Raw genomic sequence first — 18628 nt, 5'->3', positions numbered from 1 at the left:
GTCGAGTATAATTTAAATCAGCCTCCAAAGCATCAGATTTGAGTGCAGAGATGGTAATAATTTGCATAGCAGTGTGGTCCATTCTTGGTTTTATTGTGAGTTTAATAAGACACATCCAAGCTTTTTATCTATAAATTGTGGCTTATCAAGTGTGTAGTAAACCCTGGAAATGGGTGAAACTGCAGTGCAGCAGGAGCCTTGCTTCTGTTACTGCGGTGCTTCCACCCCTTCACTCTCCCTCTCTGTTTCCCCACAGCTCAGGGAAAGAACCGACGGCAGAGCATGCTATTTTAGTGCGTTGGTGGCGAGGCCAGCGCTGCATTGGAAGAGAGCCGGCTGTCTGGAGGACTAGAAAGAAACCAAATCTGTGCTGCTGAGGACATTGTTTTGGGAGTGCCTTTCCATACCCCACCCTGCCTCCCTACCCCTACCCCACCCCTACCCCACTCTGAGGGGGAACCAGAGAACTGCTGAGCTCCTGAGAAGCGCCAAGGATCCTCCTGTAAATAGAACAATAGAACAGACCCTCCCACTGCCGCCGATGATGGACTTTCCAGAGAACATCCCAGACTGGGCAAGATCCCACCAACTCCTGTGCCAGTGGGGGTGCCAACTCGAGGATATATTTGTTTAGTTTTATTGAATTTTATTGCTGGAGGAAATCATAGGAGGACTGGAAATTCAAGGGGGGTCAGGGGGGAATCTGAGCTTCCCATATACCTCTATTGCTTCAGGTTTCGGAAGAGAGGGGAGTGCGAGAGGGAGGGAGTGGTTTTGCAGCGCAATAGGGTTTTTTGGGTACGGACAGATATATTTGGATTTCACATCCCCTACATATTTAGGTATAATTAGTTTGCAGTTTAATTGACTGAAACAAATATTTATATTGTATATTCACATTAGTTAACAAATGAGCATTTGGAGAACAGGGAGAAATGGAGCCTTTGCAAAGTGCATCCAGCAGAGGGCGACCACGCAGTTTTAAAAACATTGATTGCAATTCAAACTAAATTATTGATTTCTAATTTAAAGGGGATGTGAAGTTAGCCCCACTTCCCCCTCTCTCCAGCCTGCTGTCCTGCGTTGTCTTCCACTCCCTTTGTATACTGTATGAAAACTTGTATCGACTCCTAGTCCAGTCTCCGTTTAGGTCCAGTTTCAATTCAGTCCCCCAGTTTCTTCACAGGGGCCAGCCTTCTTCTCTTCTTTTTTTGCATCTGGGACCAGTCAAGTAACAGACAAGTGAAGCTGGAGGAGCTGTGTGAAATCAGATGAGAATTTTAACTGACCGGATTTCTCAATAGGCAGGCACTATAGAATGCCTGTCAATTATTTTTAGAAACGTAAGATTTTTTTAATTTGTTATTTTAGGATGACAAACCATGCTGTGATCTGACACCCCCTCCCCCTAAAACAAAACAAACTAGGGACAACAAACAACCAAAACAAACTTTGTTTTTTTGTTTCCTACATTTTAGCAGGTAAAATGGATCCTATTTTTAATAAATTTACAGATCTAAATATATATATATATATATATATATATATATATATATATATATATATATATATATATATATATATATATATACACACACTAGTACACGACACAGTTATAACAATCAAGACTGAAATGTGAAATTTATGTATTTCCTGAACGGGGAGGGGGAAAAAAAAGAAGAAATTAACTGGTGGGTAATCTAGGGTAACAGTCGTGTACACTCTGTAGGGCTGTGGTCCAGGGAGGTGAAACGGTTGAAGCCTGACTTTGAGGGGTGCAGATCAGCGTCAGACCAGTTGAATTGGCCTCAGGCACTGGCAGAGCTAAGTGTATTCAACACATTGACTGCTAGGAAAAGTAAACGGTTGATATCAATTAAATTATACTGCCCTGCCCTTGAGGTCTGGCACACTGTTTCCCCTCCACAGCTCCGATCGCTCTGGGTCCTGCTTGTCTGGGTCGGATAAGTGGGGTGGCCAGGACCCTTGGTAATGTAAATGTATATCTCAAGACCTGACCATCTCTGTATCATGTTGTACATCGCCGCTACCAATAAACCGGAAATGAACGATCTGATGTGTGTGACGTTTATCCTTTTGTCTCCATTGATGTTTGTCAAAGAAAAATGAACATTTTTTTTACATCAATATTTAATTAATGGATTTAAAATGTCTTGAGGGAAAAAAAAAATTCCAGTTTAGCGCTTCACTTTTAGAGGACTGTATATGGCATTAGACATACATACTGGGTGAAAAAAAAGTAAAGCTTTTCACAAGTTTATTTTAGTGGTGTTATACCTTACACTGCCTTGACAGGTGAATTGTCCTGGCAATGGTGAATTAGACCATTAGATGAACCCATGTGTGCAAGGTTTTTCATCTTCAGCCCCGCTGAGAGGGGAGTTCTTAATATTGCAGTTGTGGATTGCTCGGGGTCAGAGGTGGATACTGTGTTTAATATTGCAGTTGTGGATTGCTCGGGGAGAGGTGGATACTGTGTTTAATATTACAGTTGTGGATTGCTCGGGGTCAGAGGTGGATACTGTGTTTAATATTACAGTTGTGGATTGCTCTGGTTTGGAGAGGTGGATACTGTGTTTAATATTACAGTTGTGGATTGCTCTGGTTTGGAGAGGTGGATACTGTGTTTAATATTACAGTTGTGGATTGCTCTGGTTTGGAGAGGTGGATACTGTGTTTAATATTGCAGTTGTGGATTGCTCGGGGTCAGAGGTGGATACTGTGTTTAATATTACAGTTGTGGATTGCTCGGGGTCAGAGAGGTGGATACTGTGTTTAATATTGCAGTTGTGGATTGCTCGGGTTTGGAGAGGTGGATACTGTGTTTAATATTACAGTTGTGGATTGCTCGGGGTTGCAGAGGTGGATACTGTGTTTAATATTACAGTTGTGGATTGCTCGGGGTCAGAGGTGGATACTGTGTTTAATATTGCAGTTGTGGATTGCTCGGGGTCAGAGGTGGATACTGTGTTTAATATTGCAGTTGTGGATTGCTCGGGGTCAGAGGTGGATACTGTGTTTAATATTACAGTTGTGGATCAGAGAGGTGGATACTGTGTTTAATATTGCAGTTGTGGATTGCTCGGGGTCAGAGAGGTGGATACTGTGTTTAATATTGCAGTTGTGGATTGCTCTGGGGTGCAGAGGTGGATACTGTGTTTAATATTGCAGTTGTGGATTGCTCGGGGTCAGAGGTGGATACTGTGTTTAATATTGCAGTTGTGGATTGCTCGGGGTCAGAGGTGGATACTGTGTTTAATATTGCAGTTGTGGATTGCTCGGGGTCAGAGAGGTGGATACTGTGTTTAATATTGCAGTTGTGGATTGCTTGGGTTTGGAGAGATGGTGACTGTTTTTTGTTTCCTCAATAGAGAGCCGTGGAAACTTTGCATTCCAACTCAGGTGCTGCTAATTTAGTTTGATTCCCATGGATTTTTTAATAATCTCTTGAAAAGCTGTGTGAATGTCTTTTATAATTGAGCCTGCTTGAACCCGTGACCCCAAAGTTATCAAAATGTGTGAGTTTTACTCTAATCCCACATCCAAACTACAGTAGAAATGAGATTATGAATTGCAACCACATGGTTTCAGCATGTGTACTAGGCCTATTTGCATTAGGTAGTGTGGAAAGGATAAATTAGCGAGACTTGGTTGGCAAGTATGTTAAGCAACAAGAGAGTGTCAGAAATGAATAAAACAAGTGAACTTCATGAGGCTTGCAGAATTTCTCTGAACAAAAATTCCACCTGCTCCTAGCTGCAAGCGTTATTCTAATCAGAAAACTTTCCTTGTGCCACTTCTAAATGTTGATTCTTTTTAAGTGTTTTTTTGCTCTTGATTGACAATAAAAATCAGGTGTTTTAAAATCAGTACTCTCACACTGTCCATCCCCAGAGTTACTTCCAGGCCTCAGACAAATGGCAGGCCCTTAGCAGAGACTGAACTGTGCATTCATCTGGGAGGAGTACAGAAAGGTCATCCAGTTGCCAGGGGAAGCCATTTGAAATCTGACCGAAGAATAACTGGAAAGAAATTAGCGACTTTTCATAATAACTGCGCATTTCATTAAAACGCAGACCCGACAGTAAAAGCATTTCTGAATCACCCCATACTTTTTCAATGGCATATTATGAAGAAGAACAGAAAACACCATTGTGTCCTAATAGCCCTGTTTCTTTCACAGACTTCCAAACGATCATAATCCTTTTGAGAAATGCACACACTCATAAAAAAAAAAAAAAAAAAACAGTTTAAATTCTTCAACCCCCCTCATTTAAATGTCTACTGAAGTCATACCCAAACCCCAGCCTTCTGTTAAAGCCTTTCTTTCTGTGTCCTCAGCCCTCCATCACCATTCACACCAGCCCCCAGTAATCTTAACTTTTATGTAGGACAGAGTCACTCTGCCTTTGAAACACACAAAGGCCTATTGAGGGTCTGATTTGGGTAATAGCTCATTTCCTTTGTGAGGCAAAGTTAATGCCCGCACTGACAATGGCAGAGCCAGTCCTTCACCCTGGCACACTGGACCGCAGAGCGAGAATCTGCTTTCAGCTCCTTTAACTCTGCTTAATGTAACAGAGAGAGCTTCAGTTCTCACAGTCTGTAAAACCCACACAACAGGGCCAGCTCAGGGATGGATTTAGAAGAGGGTTTATAGCTCTCAACATGGTCCTTTATTTTAATTTGATTTCTTCTGCTTGCAGTCCCTCAGCTCAAACCATGAGAACACTTTGCCTCAAAATCCCTACGCTTCATCCTCTATGTCACACTTCCTCCCAAATTCCCCAGTCTCTCGCAGCTCATCACTGCAACGTCCTGCACATGACGCCCGCAGGCAGTCTAGCTGGACAGCTGTGCCTCTGCAGTCTGGTTGTGTTTCCACTTCTTCCGTCTCGGTACGTTGTTAAAGTCTTGGAAGCAGTTGATTTGAAAAGTAAACGTCTGAGGGTAGCCACTCTGAACCAAGACATTACCGAACAGTAGCGTTGCACCCGTGATCGTTTATCCATGAACCTGACATGAGGAAACTGGAACGTGTTTAGTGGTGGCAGCAGCAGGGATGCAGTTTATATCATTGTTTAACTTGCAAGAGTTAGCATGCCTTCCTGGTATAGGAACTGCCTCAATGCAATATAACTGAAAAGCTATGCAGACGAGACTCAATCAGGTGTCGAGGAGGGTAATTCCACATTCAAACTCCAGTAGTTGAATGGTAACCGCATGGTTTCAACATGTGTACTGTCTCCTTTTGTATTAGGTGAGTATATTATTAAGCAACAGGCCGAATGTTAATTACACCCACCGGTTCACATTGATTCCGAACAGGAACTTTCCCCGCTGTCTGACTGCTTTTAATCTCCCTACAGCTTGCCAAGTTCCCTTCCTCTTTAGACCACAGAGCTCTCTCCAATTACTGTGCAGGCACTGACTGTCTCCTAGCTTTTCACTCACATCAGCAGCGCCTTTTCTCTAGAAGCAGCATGTATACTGCAGCATGCAGAAAAACTACAGGCTCTGCAAAGAGTGTAAGAATGCTGGAGGCCTGTTAGCCAGAGATCCCCACGGAGAGTAGACCTTCACACCTGAATACTCTCCATTCAGCAGACTGCGAAGAGCAGGGCATGCTGAAAAGACGACTCCTCTTGTTTCATCAAATACTGTGTTGTTTTTTCATTGCTGTCCCAGGCTGAATAACCCCCTGATGGTACTGTCTTTATTTTCAAAGAGAGAAAGGTTTGGTTCAGAGGGTGGGTGAGTTTTGTTTGAAGAGAATCTCTGCACAGGCCACTGTGTCTGTGTCTCCTGTGTGGTTTGTATGTTTTTGTCTTTCTTCTTTTATTATGCAGCAGAAGTTTTTTTTTTTTTTCATTCAGCACTGCCAGATTTGATAGGGACCCCCCTCCCCCCCACCCCGTTTCCAAACATGCCAAACAAAAGCTTTCTTTATTTTGGTGGAGAGGTGGTTTTTTTCCACTCCTAAAATACATAATTCTTTTCAATATTTGGGCAGGACCGGCAGATTTGAACGTAGTTGCTGATTGCTTGAAGAAACATTTGGTTAAGCGTATGGTATGTGCGGAGTGGAGCTACAGGGAACTCGACTGACCGAAGAACTGGAAACAAGCTTTTGGACATTGTTGCAGAGCGATAGCAAAGCAAACTGAATTATAAATTGCAATTTTTCATTCTTTAGAGTTTAGAAGCCCATTTTTTTCAACTGTGGTTTATTCTCATTTTGAGAGAATGTAGTATTACAGTGAGTCTAGTGTGTTTTTCTTAACTTTATAAGCTTCAGCATCCCCTGCAGTCATCTGCATTCACAGGTACCAATAGCAGTGACTCTCCAGTCACATGTGTGTTTTAATCAGATTCTACTGGATCTGTGTAATGAATACTGGTTGAGATCTGGAAAAACAAATCCTTTTTTTTGCAATCTGGTCAGGTAACTATTGACAAACGGATCTTTCTGTAAACGTCTATGTTTTTTAATTTTTCTTCAAGAAGTTGGCTTACGGTTTATATAATCGGTTTCACCTCTGGAGGCTTGGGTTCCAGCTGTGTTAGATAGAAGTCTTTGCAGAGAACACTTGGAGAATACTGTGTATATACTGTACTTTCCAATACAGGCATGTCAAACTATCCTAGAAGTAGCAGAATCCACACAATATGGAACTTATATACAGTATGCTTCAATATATGTGAACATTGATACCAGTGCTGGGACAAATATTCAACAAACACAGCTTCAAATGCGTTCAGTGAAAAACATGACCATATGCAATTGTTCATGTAACAGAATTTATAAATAACTATGGAAAAAATGTATTGTGCAAAGGAATGCATGACTGATGTCTTCAAAGAAATAGAACACATTCTATCGCACAGGACAGCGGTTCTCTCCCTTCTTTAATAGTTTCATTTACTCCCAGTAGATTTGTTCTATTTGGTACAAATTTTGAATTTCGAGCTAAAAGCTTTTAATATATATATATATATATATATAAATATAATATAATGTTCAAATGTTTGCTGTGCTCTGTTACATACAGATAGTTGCCACTGCTTCTACACAGCTGCTGTTCTTCTGAATGGGATAGGTGTGGCTCCAGCTTTCTAATGATTAGTGGAGGACTGCACTGGCCTCAGCCTGTGCTTAAGAAGCTGGTGGAAGCTGTGCTGTCTGGGGGAGGCGGTACAGTAGCTTGATTATCTGCTGAGGAGCCAGCACTCTCTGGGCATGCACTGTCTTTAATGTTATGTTAGCAGGGAGTACTTTCGGGAAAGATGTCAAGTAGAAATCGCATGCTGCTGCTTCTGCTGTTTTAATATTTCCTGAGACAATCTGGGGGCATGTCCTTAATGAAATCCTTTGATTTTTAAGTGCTGAGGTTAGGGTTTTGATTCTGGGGCAGAGTTCAAGCTCTTGCAAGGTACCCAGAAGCAGGACGTTTATACAGGACACAGGCAGTTTTCTACACCAGAATGTTCTTTATTGCCTTGCAACTATAAGAATAAAGCAATGGCTGGTGCAATTTATGTGATTTGATCTGCTCTGTGATGCATTCCATTCTAAATCAATATATTTTGATGCACTTCTGCTTTGACATGTAAATAAATACTGGCTATTGTTTTCTCTTAGACTTGAGTGTGCTGCGCTCATAAAGTTGAACGCAATGACCCAGCCATAACATAAAGTTACAGCAGTCAGGTACATAAGTTTAATTAAATGCATTGCACACAAAAAAACATTGCATCCAATTAGAGGCTGGTAAAGCATATGGCAAAAACAAAATGATAATTTGACCCAAACCGATGAAGTCGTAGAAACACCCTTCTTGAACTCTGTCTCCAGAGGTGACAGGGTCAAGCCATTCAGAAGATTAATACAGCTTCCCTAACCTTTATCTGTTTGCTTACTTTATCGCTTTACAAAACAGCTCTTGGTCTCCCAGTCCAGCAATGTTTGCCCTTGACGATGTGATCTTAAAGCAGATGGGTGAAATCGTATGGTCAGATGTCGGAAAAAAATATTCCTTCTCAGGACAAAATAAAGCTCCCATATCTGTGGGAGTCCATAGAGGCTGGGGCATCGTACATTTCAAGCCTTTGTAAAAGCAGTTACAGTTGGCTTTGTGGTCCTATTGCTCTCCTGTTGGGAAGAGGAGGAATAGGTACTCTTAACAGTGGAAGCGCTAGATGAACTTGTACTGTGCTTCACCTGCACATTCTTGAACAAACCTTTACTCAAGCATTGGTGAAAGAGGTTTTTGTGTGTTTGTTTGCTTTGTTCAAAGCCACTATTCTTCAACTGTCTGTGAACCTGTGCCCCTGCACTCTACAATAAACCCTAAACCCTCCATTCTCCGCTTTCCAGCACCTGCTGCAAACAACTACCATCTAAACACTGCTGCCCTGTACAGAAATGAATGAGAAAGTGCAGTCGGCTCTCCTCCAAACTTCACTTTAATGCTGTGTCAAAACTAAAAGAAGAAACTGTTTCTTTGATTAGGGGTGATTCACAAGCACGAGATGGCAAGGACAACAGCCTGCTTAATATTAACAGGATGTAATAAAGAGTTCACTGTGTCCCCGGAAAGATTGTTGAGTGCTGTGTCATCCAGGCTAAACAGAGACAGCATTAGGATACTATCTGTGTCTGCATCGCTTCTCGTTTCTTAAAAAGTACATTTTTTAAAAATAATAATAATCTGCAAAGAAAATTGGAACGGTAGTGAGATCAGATGCCATTCTGTGTCCCTTTTTGTTATTTACATTTCTCATTTCCTAATTACCATTTCCAAAAAAAGTGTGTGTGTGTGTGTGTGTGTGTATATATATAATATATATATATATATATATATATATATATATATATATATGTATATGTATATATATATATATTTATACAGCAGGGAGGGGGTTAATATCCCCTTGCAGGAAACATGTGAGAATGCACACTTGTTTAAATTGTTTTAGTGCCTGGTGCGTATTGCAGAGTGCAGGGTATTTAAAAAGAGCAGCCAGTCTGTTCGGGGGCTGCTGCAGTGTGAGGAGCCCAATTGTAGTAAAAGGTAGCGTGTGAAGACCTTGTTTGTGTTTTGGTGCTGACAGGTAAACGGTTTAGCCATCCTGTGTGAGATAGATTATGGCTTGTGTTAGTTAGTGCTCCAAGAAGGAGCTAGGTGTTTGTTTTTTGTTTATTTTATTTGTGTTTATTAAAAGTGCGCGTCAGCGCTATTAAAAATCCATTTCTGTGTCCTGGGTCTGGTCTTAAAGGGGCAACGAACCTGTGAGAGCTGCACAGGCTTGTTTACTATATATATATATATATATATATATATATATATATATATATATATATATATATATATATATAATGTAGTGTGATGTTATGGCATGTCTGTTTCTCTCCTCTCTCGTTCCTCTTATTCTCCTTCCATTTCTATATTTATTTTGTAGCAAACATTCCAAGACTATAAAGCTAATAACACAATCCCTTGGAGCCCATCTCTGCACGTTGCTTTGTTTATAGCTGCTGTCAGATTTTCCTATTGACACTCATGGAGTACTGAACCCCTCCAACGTTCCTCAGTTGCATAGCTTCCTCACTATTTGTTCCAGTTAAACAAGGTGGCACGGAAATAAACAGAAGAGTCAGTTTCTGTGTCAAACTCGTTGGTCTCTTCTTCCCTGGACGCTGTATTTTCAATACCAGTACTGACATTGGGTGAATACTCAGTTATCCAGCTAATCTGAAGATTAGAGATGCATGTTGGTAATGTGTGACTTTTAACGGCTAGCTTGAATGGCCTTTTTATGGCTAAAGTCTGTAGCCATGGTCAGTTGTAGGTGGCTTAAATATAAAACAGGATGTATTGCACTGTGCAGAAATGAAGCATTATGGAACTGTCTCAATCCAGGACCTGCGATGTTATAGCCCACATTGTTTCTCAATTGTAACAAACACACTTGGATCAGCTTTCTGGTGTTTACAGACAGCCCGTTTTTGTTTGCAAGCTGTTGCATCTTTGAATCTTCACGGCCATTTATAAATGGTGCTATTGTACTGAAACTGTACTGGAGGGGAAAAACAAAATGCTGGAGCTGGTTGTGAACTGAACAATGTACAATAGGGAGCCATCTGTATATCTGTCTGAACCGTGATTCACACAGCGTGCTGCTGCTGCCGTTCTAGAAACACACTCCTTTTATTCACAACGTACTGTATAGGGGACAGATTCGAATTGTTTAAACCCAGATCGGTAAAGTTAAGATTTCCTGTTAATGTTGTATTTCATGTTTCAGAACAGAATATGAAGCAAAACAGAATGTAGTGTTTTCCATCTGCAGAGCCAAACTACCACATTTATGTTATATATATATATATATATATATATATATATATATATATTATAAAATATATAATATCTATCATTATATATCTATAGACCAACCTCACCCTCACACTATATCTGTGTCTGGATTGGGAGTGTGATATGCTACATGCATTATTGGTTACATTTATTTGTAAATATTTGTGCACGATACAATTGTGTACTTACATATATTGTGCAGAAAGATTTACACATTAAGTACATTGTAACTATGCACAGTAACATTGATTGTGTAAGTACACATGTATTTACAAAGTAACTGCTATAGAGATACAATGTAGAGGCACCTGTCCCCCCCCCCCCCCCCAAAGGCCCGTGGTACGGATGGAGCAGGAGAGAGGATCAGACAGTAATTTCATCCAGAAAAAACACTCAGCCATTCAGGGTCAGTGTGCGTCCTGTGAGTTTGTGACATTCAAGCCTGTCCACCCCATTCTTTCCCAACAAGGGCAGGTCATTGTGTCCACGCGGTCTTTGCAAAGGGCAGCCTGTGTTTGAATGGTTGTGTTGTGCTGAATTTGTTGTGGTGGGCTGGGATGGAATTCTTGGCTTTGTGTGTCTGTGTGTGTGTGTCTGTGTGTGTGTGTGTGGTGGGGAGGGGAGGGGTGGTTCTGTCTCCGGATCAGCAGTCAAGTATTGTGGTTTAGAACCAGATCTGCAGACTTGGCAGGACTGTAGGTCATGGGTTCAGAACTTGCGCACGACCTGCAATGAGGCAACGTGATTTGATCTGACAGAGCAGTGTGAGTGCTTTGAGAAGATTAGGTCATTTTTATATTTTGTTAGCTTGTTATTTCTATTTTTATATTTTATAGCTTGTTATTTCTTTACCGTTAGCTGCTTTGTTGTGGAAAATGCAATACCAAACACCCGGTATCCTGAAAATGAAAAGAAAATACAGAAATATCGCTTCAAACAACGAAGTGACTTCAAGTGGTGCTCTTTAGTCATTAAGACCTTCAAAATCTTGTCAACCTAACATGATGTTTCGGGTTAGTGTGTGTAATTACCTAATAAACGCGCAGCATGTTTTGTGCAAATGGGTATCCATGATGCATCCAAATTAAGTTGGCGCTAATGCCAGGGCTGTAATTATATCTGCCTGGAAACAGATGTCCCTCTAATGAACTGTGTACCAGCGGCATACCCTTCCAGAAATCAAATGTTATGGCACCGTGGCAGCTGCTGATGGGTGAAGTCCCCACTCCCCACTTCCCGCGAAACACTGGATTATGAATTCCTTTTCCTTACAGAACAATCCCTTTCTGAGCATGGGTTCCAGCACTCCATCTGCCACACCTGATAGTCCAAGCTCCATCTATGAATTCAATGTGATGTTTTGGCAATGTGATGTTTTGGCAATGTGATTTGTGAAGCTAAATTTGTTATCAGTAACTGGATCAAATGTCCTTAATCTGTGAACATAGATATACTGTACACAAAAAACACCTGTACCAAGTTCTGCACTCCTTGCCGTTGCATGATATCTTTATAAGTTCTGTTTTTGGAATGAATAAGATTTGCCCCTTCGGATATCTGTCAAGCAGTGTCTGTTCAGATATTTGTCCAGGCAATAAGGCAATCTTTTTTGTTTCATCACACAGTCAAGGCGTGTCAAGGTTTCTCATTGCATTGGCACAAGGAGGCAACACAAAACCAGCAGGATGAGATTCCTCCCTTCGCATGCAGTCCTATCCGAACTGAAGAAAGAGTGACTGCAGGGCAGAGCTGGGAGCCGGAGAGCACTCACGTCAAAGGCTCTTTCATTATTTGAAATGGGAAGCAGGAGTCTGTCTCGTATCCCCTTGTTGACATTCCAAGGCAGTCCTGTCCTGTGATTTCTCAATCTCTCCAGAGCAGACCAGGAGTGTTGCTTCAGAATACGAGGGAGGAACAAGTCACCGGGAGCTGGCCAACTGCATGGTCTCTATCAGCAGCCTAACATTGGCAAAGTAACCTCCCTGCTTATCTGAGATTCGTTTCAGTTTTAGAACTATTATGCTTTGAAACCGATGAGCACGCTTGTAACCTCAGCTCCCTGGAAATGTTTTGCAAGCTGTACGAAGCTGGATTAGAAAGTTTGCAACCGCAGTAGACACCCTCTCTCTCTCTCTATTGTTAGGAGTCCAGTAATCTATTAAGTCTCTACAATGTGTTCAATAAAGTGTTTGAAATTACTATTTGCGGGATGGGGGATCGTGATATGAAAATCCTTGGAACCCCACTGGCTAGCATTATTACTCTTTGGTGAGATTGACAGGATTGTGCTGGCTTCTTCAGACTCACTTAGACAGGTTTCTTTGTTGTGTTAAGCCACTGAATACACTTGGAGGCAGCAAGAGAATTCAAGCCTTGATAAGCCAATTGAGTGTTTGATTGTGTTGGCCAGCTTAACATCACTCTCAATCAATGTGATGTTCGGTTGAGCCACCTCTAAGATAAATAACACTGAAGATGTTTTAACATGCCATCATGGTTGTTGCTTGGCAATCAAGTGGACCCCTCGGCTGTGTTCACATGCTGTCCATTGTGGACGCCAGAAAAATTACAAAACGGCATCAATATGCTGTTCATCGAGCCACATCTGGCTGACTTGGCAGCTTGTATCGCCAAACTTTTCAAAGCATGCCTTGGCACCAGCAGCTTCCAAATTGATAGTCAGATGTTTTCCTGGGAAGAAAAGCTCTTTCTAGCATTGCAGCTAACTCCTAACTCTTTCTGTATGTGTGTGTGTGTGTTTTTTACATTTTTTTCATGTCAAGCCTTATTTTCTTTATGTTGATTTAATATAAAATCGTTGGATTTTCTGAAAGACCAGGATAAAGTAATTGAAAGTCATGCCGCTGCTGTGTTTAGTATTTGAACCTCATTCTTCCTTGTTTATTTATTTGTTCCTCTTCACTGCCTAATTGAAACACCTGCTGCGACGTGAGAAAACAGGCTTGAAAAGAAAGAAAAAAACTTGCTTTGTTTCATCTTGGAAAACAGTCTTTTATAAACATATGAATTTCATTTTTTCAATAATTTAAACAACCATTGTAACTGGCAGGGTTATATAGGCAACAATGGCAACCAATACTGTACAGGAAGCACAGAAACCAGGACCAGAGGACACACATAGTTGGAAATGAAGTAGTGATAGAGAGGAGACAGAGAGTAGAAGACACCTTTACACTGAAATTACTGAGGGGTTGGAAAGGGTTGATGAAGCTGAATCATAAAGCAACTATGGTAAACCACAATAAACGCACGCTGATAAAATGCCTAAGTGATAGAAACTGCGATGCAGATTTTGAAATAGAGCAAAATATCCTCAGGGCTGTAGAGACAAGTTCTAAAAATCTGCAAAACATTTGCTGCAGAAACTCAAACCCACAGCTCTGGAACACTCTACACTGCTGTCAGTACTGCACGCTTGAACTGTTCTGCTACCCCTTGTGAAGCCCGCGTGGGGCATTGTTTGTCCTCTCTTTTGTTTTTAAAATTTTCATCTGGTCCTGTACACATGAAAAGATCTTCCTTGCAGATTTCAGACATTTTTTTTTGGTTTTAATTTCACCCGCTAATGTTTTTTTTTAAACATTGGTGAAAGATTAATCTGATAAACACGAGAGGCAGAGAGAGAGAGAGAGAGGCAGGTTACAAGTTGTTCAGTCCAGAAGGCAGTAAGCAGTTGCCTCCAGCCATACCTCACAGAATCAGCTTGATCTTGTGTGAGGTGAGAGCAAAGCTGGGCTTTCTGAAGAGTTACTGGATGGGATGCCACATGATGAAGGCTTTTCCTGTTCCTTGTTAACATGCTGCAAATCTATTACTCTATCTCTGACTATAACTTTTACCTACCCCTCTGTCTGTCCCTCCATCAGTCTCCATAAACCTCCTCTTAGGAACTTTTCACAGCTTGTGCTTCCTGGGGTCAAATCCCTCTTGTGTTCTGGAATAGTAACTTTGCATGGTGAAGGTTCTCAGTGACTGATTCTGAATTGTGTCAGCTGTAAGAGAACGCTGTCAATGGGATGCTGGAGCAGAGAATTAACTAAGGCTGTCTGGGAATTCTATTAACATTAAAAAAAAAAAAAAAACTGTTAAAATGATTTTAGACTATTAGACTTTGATGGTTATGCACAGCAATGCCATTATAAAAACATGATTTATTAGCTTTTTTTTAAGCAAAATCAAGAATGCAACATACTGCGCTAGTGAATTAATGAAGCCTGGTGCAGCGGTGGGGATCTGGCCGCTCCGATCCAGCTTCTGCTAGAGGTGTTTACAGCATGCCAGGGGGTCCCTTGATAAGGTCTAGAATGGGAAGTGTCATTCCATTTTAAAAAGACAGAGCTTCTATGTTTAATACTGTAATGCGCGTTGACCTGAGATATACAGCCGGGCTCTTCAGAACAATAGCGTTACCTCCAGCCTGTGAGGACCAGCCTGCTCCGAGTTTCAAGAGGTATAATTAAATAATTAACCACTTCAGGACCTTTCTGCTGGCTAAATAATCGAGGATACGGTTAGTACAAAGACCTGGACTGGAGGGCCTTTTGGAGCTGGAGTTGCCTAACTCCTACATTACAGCAAATTTCCTTTTGCATTCAATCTTGTGTTATAGTTCAGAATCCTGCACACATCTTATATCATGGGTTATCTGTGTAATAGTTAGACCATAGGTTTGAACAAAGATTCATTCCAGTTTTATTTCTGTAATGATGCATTTGTCCATTAACGAGTTGAAACCAATTCTACAAATTCAAAATTCAGTCGGAATCCATAACATGTCAGAACTGTGCAAAGTTTTGATTCTGAGTAAATGTTGACATTCCAGAATGGTTCCGCAACAGATTTTATTGAATTATTATTTAATTCATAGTAATCAAAAGTGTCTGTGGTGCAAAAAAAAAATATTAGAAGTTATGACGGTCTTAAAGGGTAAGTGACTTTAGCCACAGCATTAAGGCTCTTTTCTGTGCGTCTCTAATTACTGCACTAACAAATCCTAAAAAATCCTCTGCACAAGCGCCCCAGCTCTTGTGTAATCACTCCTCTTGTCAAAATCTAAATCAAGTTAGAAAGGATAACAAGCACTGGCTTTAATAAGAGTGTCAGAAAGGGTGTCTGTTTTCAAGCAACGAGTCAGGACCTGACTTTGTTCCTGGCTGCAGGCTCATGAGTGGCAGCTGAGCCCAGGGAGGTAAAGACTCTGAGAGATGATTGAAAAAGTTAAGAAGGAACAGGAAGACAGCAAAGGAGTAAAGATTATACATTCAGTACATATGTAACAAGAAAAAATGAAACGTGAATTGATCAGCAGTGACCAAAGCTACTGTTCATTCAAGGTAGACCCCACCATGCACTAGTGTAGGAGGGTAACCCTGTCCTGGGGTATAAGCGAGGACTCCTTCATATATTTATTTATTTTGTTTAATTTGATGTTTTACCTCTGATTTTCTCCCCAGTTATGTTCCCTCAGCACAGCATTTCCCCACACAGCTCAAGAAAGGATCAGTGGGTGTCCTCTGATCCCACGACCAAGCTATTTTCCTCTTTTACACCCAGGAACTGGGGAGCAGATGGAGAAACAGTTCCTGACCATTTTGCCCCAACGCGAGGCTCCCTGTGGAACCCCCAGCAAAGACAGACAAGTTTGCACAGCCAGGACTTGAAGTCATTCTTACTTATTTACATGTATCAGAATGACCACTGCAGTGTTGTATCCCCCGTGCAGCAAGATGCATGAGCCTATGCATTGTTTGTATAAATGTAAACACAGAAAATTGAAAAGCCTGTATATGATCTATAGGGTTTAGAGACAGAATATCTTTCTGGAATGAGGAAATACATTATTCTGGGTAGTTAGAATTCCTCTCTGACACGGAATTTAGCTGAATGAATTACTAGTGGAGTTATATAACTCCCTCATGCTGCCATAATCCAGTGTGCTACAAACAGGTGGCATCATGGCCCTTCCCATGATAGGCAGGCAAAATATTCTTTGTGACTTCATTTGATTTATTTCTTTTTATGGTGTTTTTCTCCTGTCAGATTTTCCTCATGTGAAATGATTGGCTTGCTCCAGCTTGGAAGAAGCTTTCCCCAGGTGCTGAGTAGACGGACGACTTGTTCAAACAAAAGCAACAGTTTGAAGAGACTTCCACTGGTTTGTCATGTCTTCTTGATGAATATCCGCATGGTTCAGTCACGTTCAGAAATGCTCTGAGGGCTTTCTCAGTGTTGTTCCCTTAAACCGCAGTGTTATTGATAGAGTGCTTTGGGGAGCAAAAACAACAATTAAACTACTTTTTACCAAATAAAAAAAAGGGATCAAGTAACTAAATCATGTTAGTGTAAAGGCCGCCTATGCTTATCAAATGGGTCTATGCTTGGTGAATTTTGATCTGAAAAGTAACCAAAAAAAAAAAAAACTGCAACCCTCAGTGGACGCCTGTGTTTTCTGTCTCGCTGTGGTTAATAGAGTCAGTGGGATTGGCAACCGTTCCACTGGACGTTCACCCACTGAAGTTGTAGAATCCGACACATTTAAAAACTTGATTGTCTTTGCCATACATTCTAGGTTAAAATCTCCCCACATGTCAGCCCACCAGTGGAGACTGGATAGTTTGAGGTGTGACAGGGTTCCTCAAAGCTCACTGCCCAGCCCTGGCCCAGGAGCTGTGTGGCAGACAGAGTCCCAGCCGCTCATACTAGTGCAGTGGTGTGTCGGGAGCCCACCCTGCCTCGCCGTGGCTTTAAGAGATTATTTTAATTCATGTTTCACATAGGCCTGAGCACCCTGAGAAACTGCCAGTCTGGACTCCTCTCCAGGATCACTAAACTATGAGCTGAGGTAACGAGATCTCTTGGCTTCAGTCATTTTTTTTTTCTTGGTTTGTTAGAAACGGGAATTACAGTATCTGTCTCTCTGGGAACTAGAACACACGCTGTTGTGGGAACTGGAGCACACAATGCAGAGGTTTCTTGCTGTAGCAATGGTATTTAAAGCTGCTATTGTCATAGCTCTCTTTTAATTACTGTACCGAGTGCAGTGCGTAAATTTGTATTGTCACAAGTTTCTTTTTAGACTCAAATCGGTGATTGTTTTGATATTTTTTATAAGTCCTGGATGCCCATCACTCAACAGAACAGAATTATTTTGTCTTCTTAATATCATATGGCTTCTGTCTAAATAAAGGAACCTACTCACACTGTGTTGGCTTTATTCTGTGTTTCTACGCAGTGCCAATACTGCGTTCAAAATGAAAGTGTTGCGAAGGCAGTAGAGGTAGTGATTGAATACTTGGATAACACTTTGCTGGCTCTCAGTGAGTTTAGTCTTGAGTTAGTTTTTGCCTGCTAATCCCAAATTGCTGCTCGGAAAGTCTGTTCTGCTTTCTGAAGGTACAGAAGCCTGTGTGACGGTCATCCGATGCCAATTTTTACACATTTTTTCCCTGATTGATATTAGATGCAAACAGCTGTTGCTGCATTGCCTGGGTGGCATCCACAGATGCTGAATAGATGACAGGTACTAACAATGTAGAAAGGCACTGGGATGGTGTGATAACAGATTGATGGTACTCTCACTCTGTTCTTTCTCACTGCTCAGAAACACAGTGCTGTCACAAACAAACCTTTTTTTTGCCGTTTGTAAGCCATGTCTGCCAGTTATTTTCACAATACAAAATTAACAAATTATACAAATTAAAACTGTGATAAGAGCTTGGTCTCTTGATAAGAGAAGAACTAGTTTTTGAAAGTGCATATTGGAAATACTGCAAATGTTGTAACCCATCTACTACCAGTGGGGCTATATTTTTAAATCTTGTGTTAATCGTTTATCGTTTTCTTCTTAAAAGTCGTCTTCAGGTAAAGGATCAGGAACAAAGCAAATACAAAGATAGTGCAGGACACAATTGCAACAGCACTGCAAGCACACTTAGAGGTCTCAGAAGATGAAAACTGAGCAATGAAATAATATAGCGCATGTACTGTAGCGCTTGCAGGTAGTAGTGTTATTGTGTGCTATTAGATTACTGAAGCAATGGAATACGTGAGAACAGGAGTGTTCAACCACATTCCTATAGGGAAAATTAAATAACGAGCTACTTTAGGGGCTGGACAGGGGTTTAGTGGGATCAATTAAATATTTCAGAACTGGGTTGAAACATAGACCAGGACTAGAAGGTCCAACTTTGTGAGATAGATGATTGAAGACA

At 41.2% G+C, this 18628-nt stretch overlaps 1 protein-coding gene across 7 annotated transcripts in view; it reads left to right on the top strand.

Annotated features, from left to right (window-relative positions):
- Positions 1-1421, top strand: part of LOC121328258 (cyclin-dependent kinase 16-like) — a 43353-nt gene extending 41932 nt beyond the window's left edge. For all 7 annotated transcript variants that reach the window (XM_041272837.1, XM_041272839.1, XM_041272836.1 and 4 more), the window contains one exon: positions 257-1421. Coding sequence is in view for 2 of the 7 variants with exons in the window: in XM_041272839.1 (XP_041128773.1) it covers positions 257-294 (38 nt within the window). In the remaining 5 variants the exon portion in view is untranslated. The remainder of the gene's footprint in view (positions 1-256) is intronic.
- The last annotated feature ends 17207 nt before the right edge of the window (positions 1422-18628 follow it).

Source organism: Polyodon spathula, chromosome 16 (genome assembly GCF_017654505.1).
Source record: "Polyodon spathula isolate WHYD16114869_AA chromosome 16, ASM1765450v1, whole genome shotgun sequence".
NCBI lineage: Eukaryota > Metazoa > Chordata > Actinopteri > Acipenseriformes > Polyodontidae > Polyodon > Polyodon spathula.
Note: the sequence above shows the minus strand (reverse complement) of the source record. Positions and strands in the feature narration are given on the sequence as shown.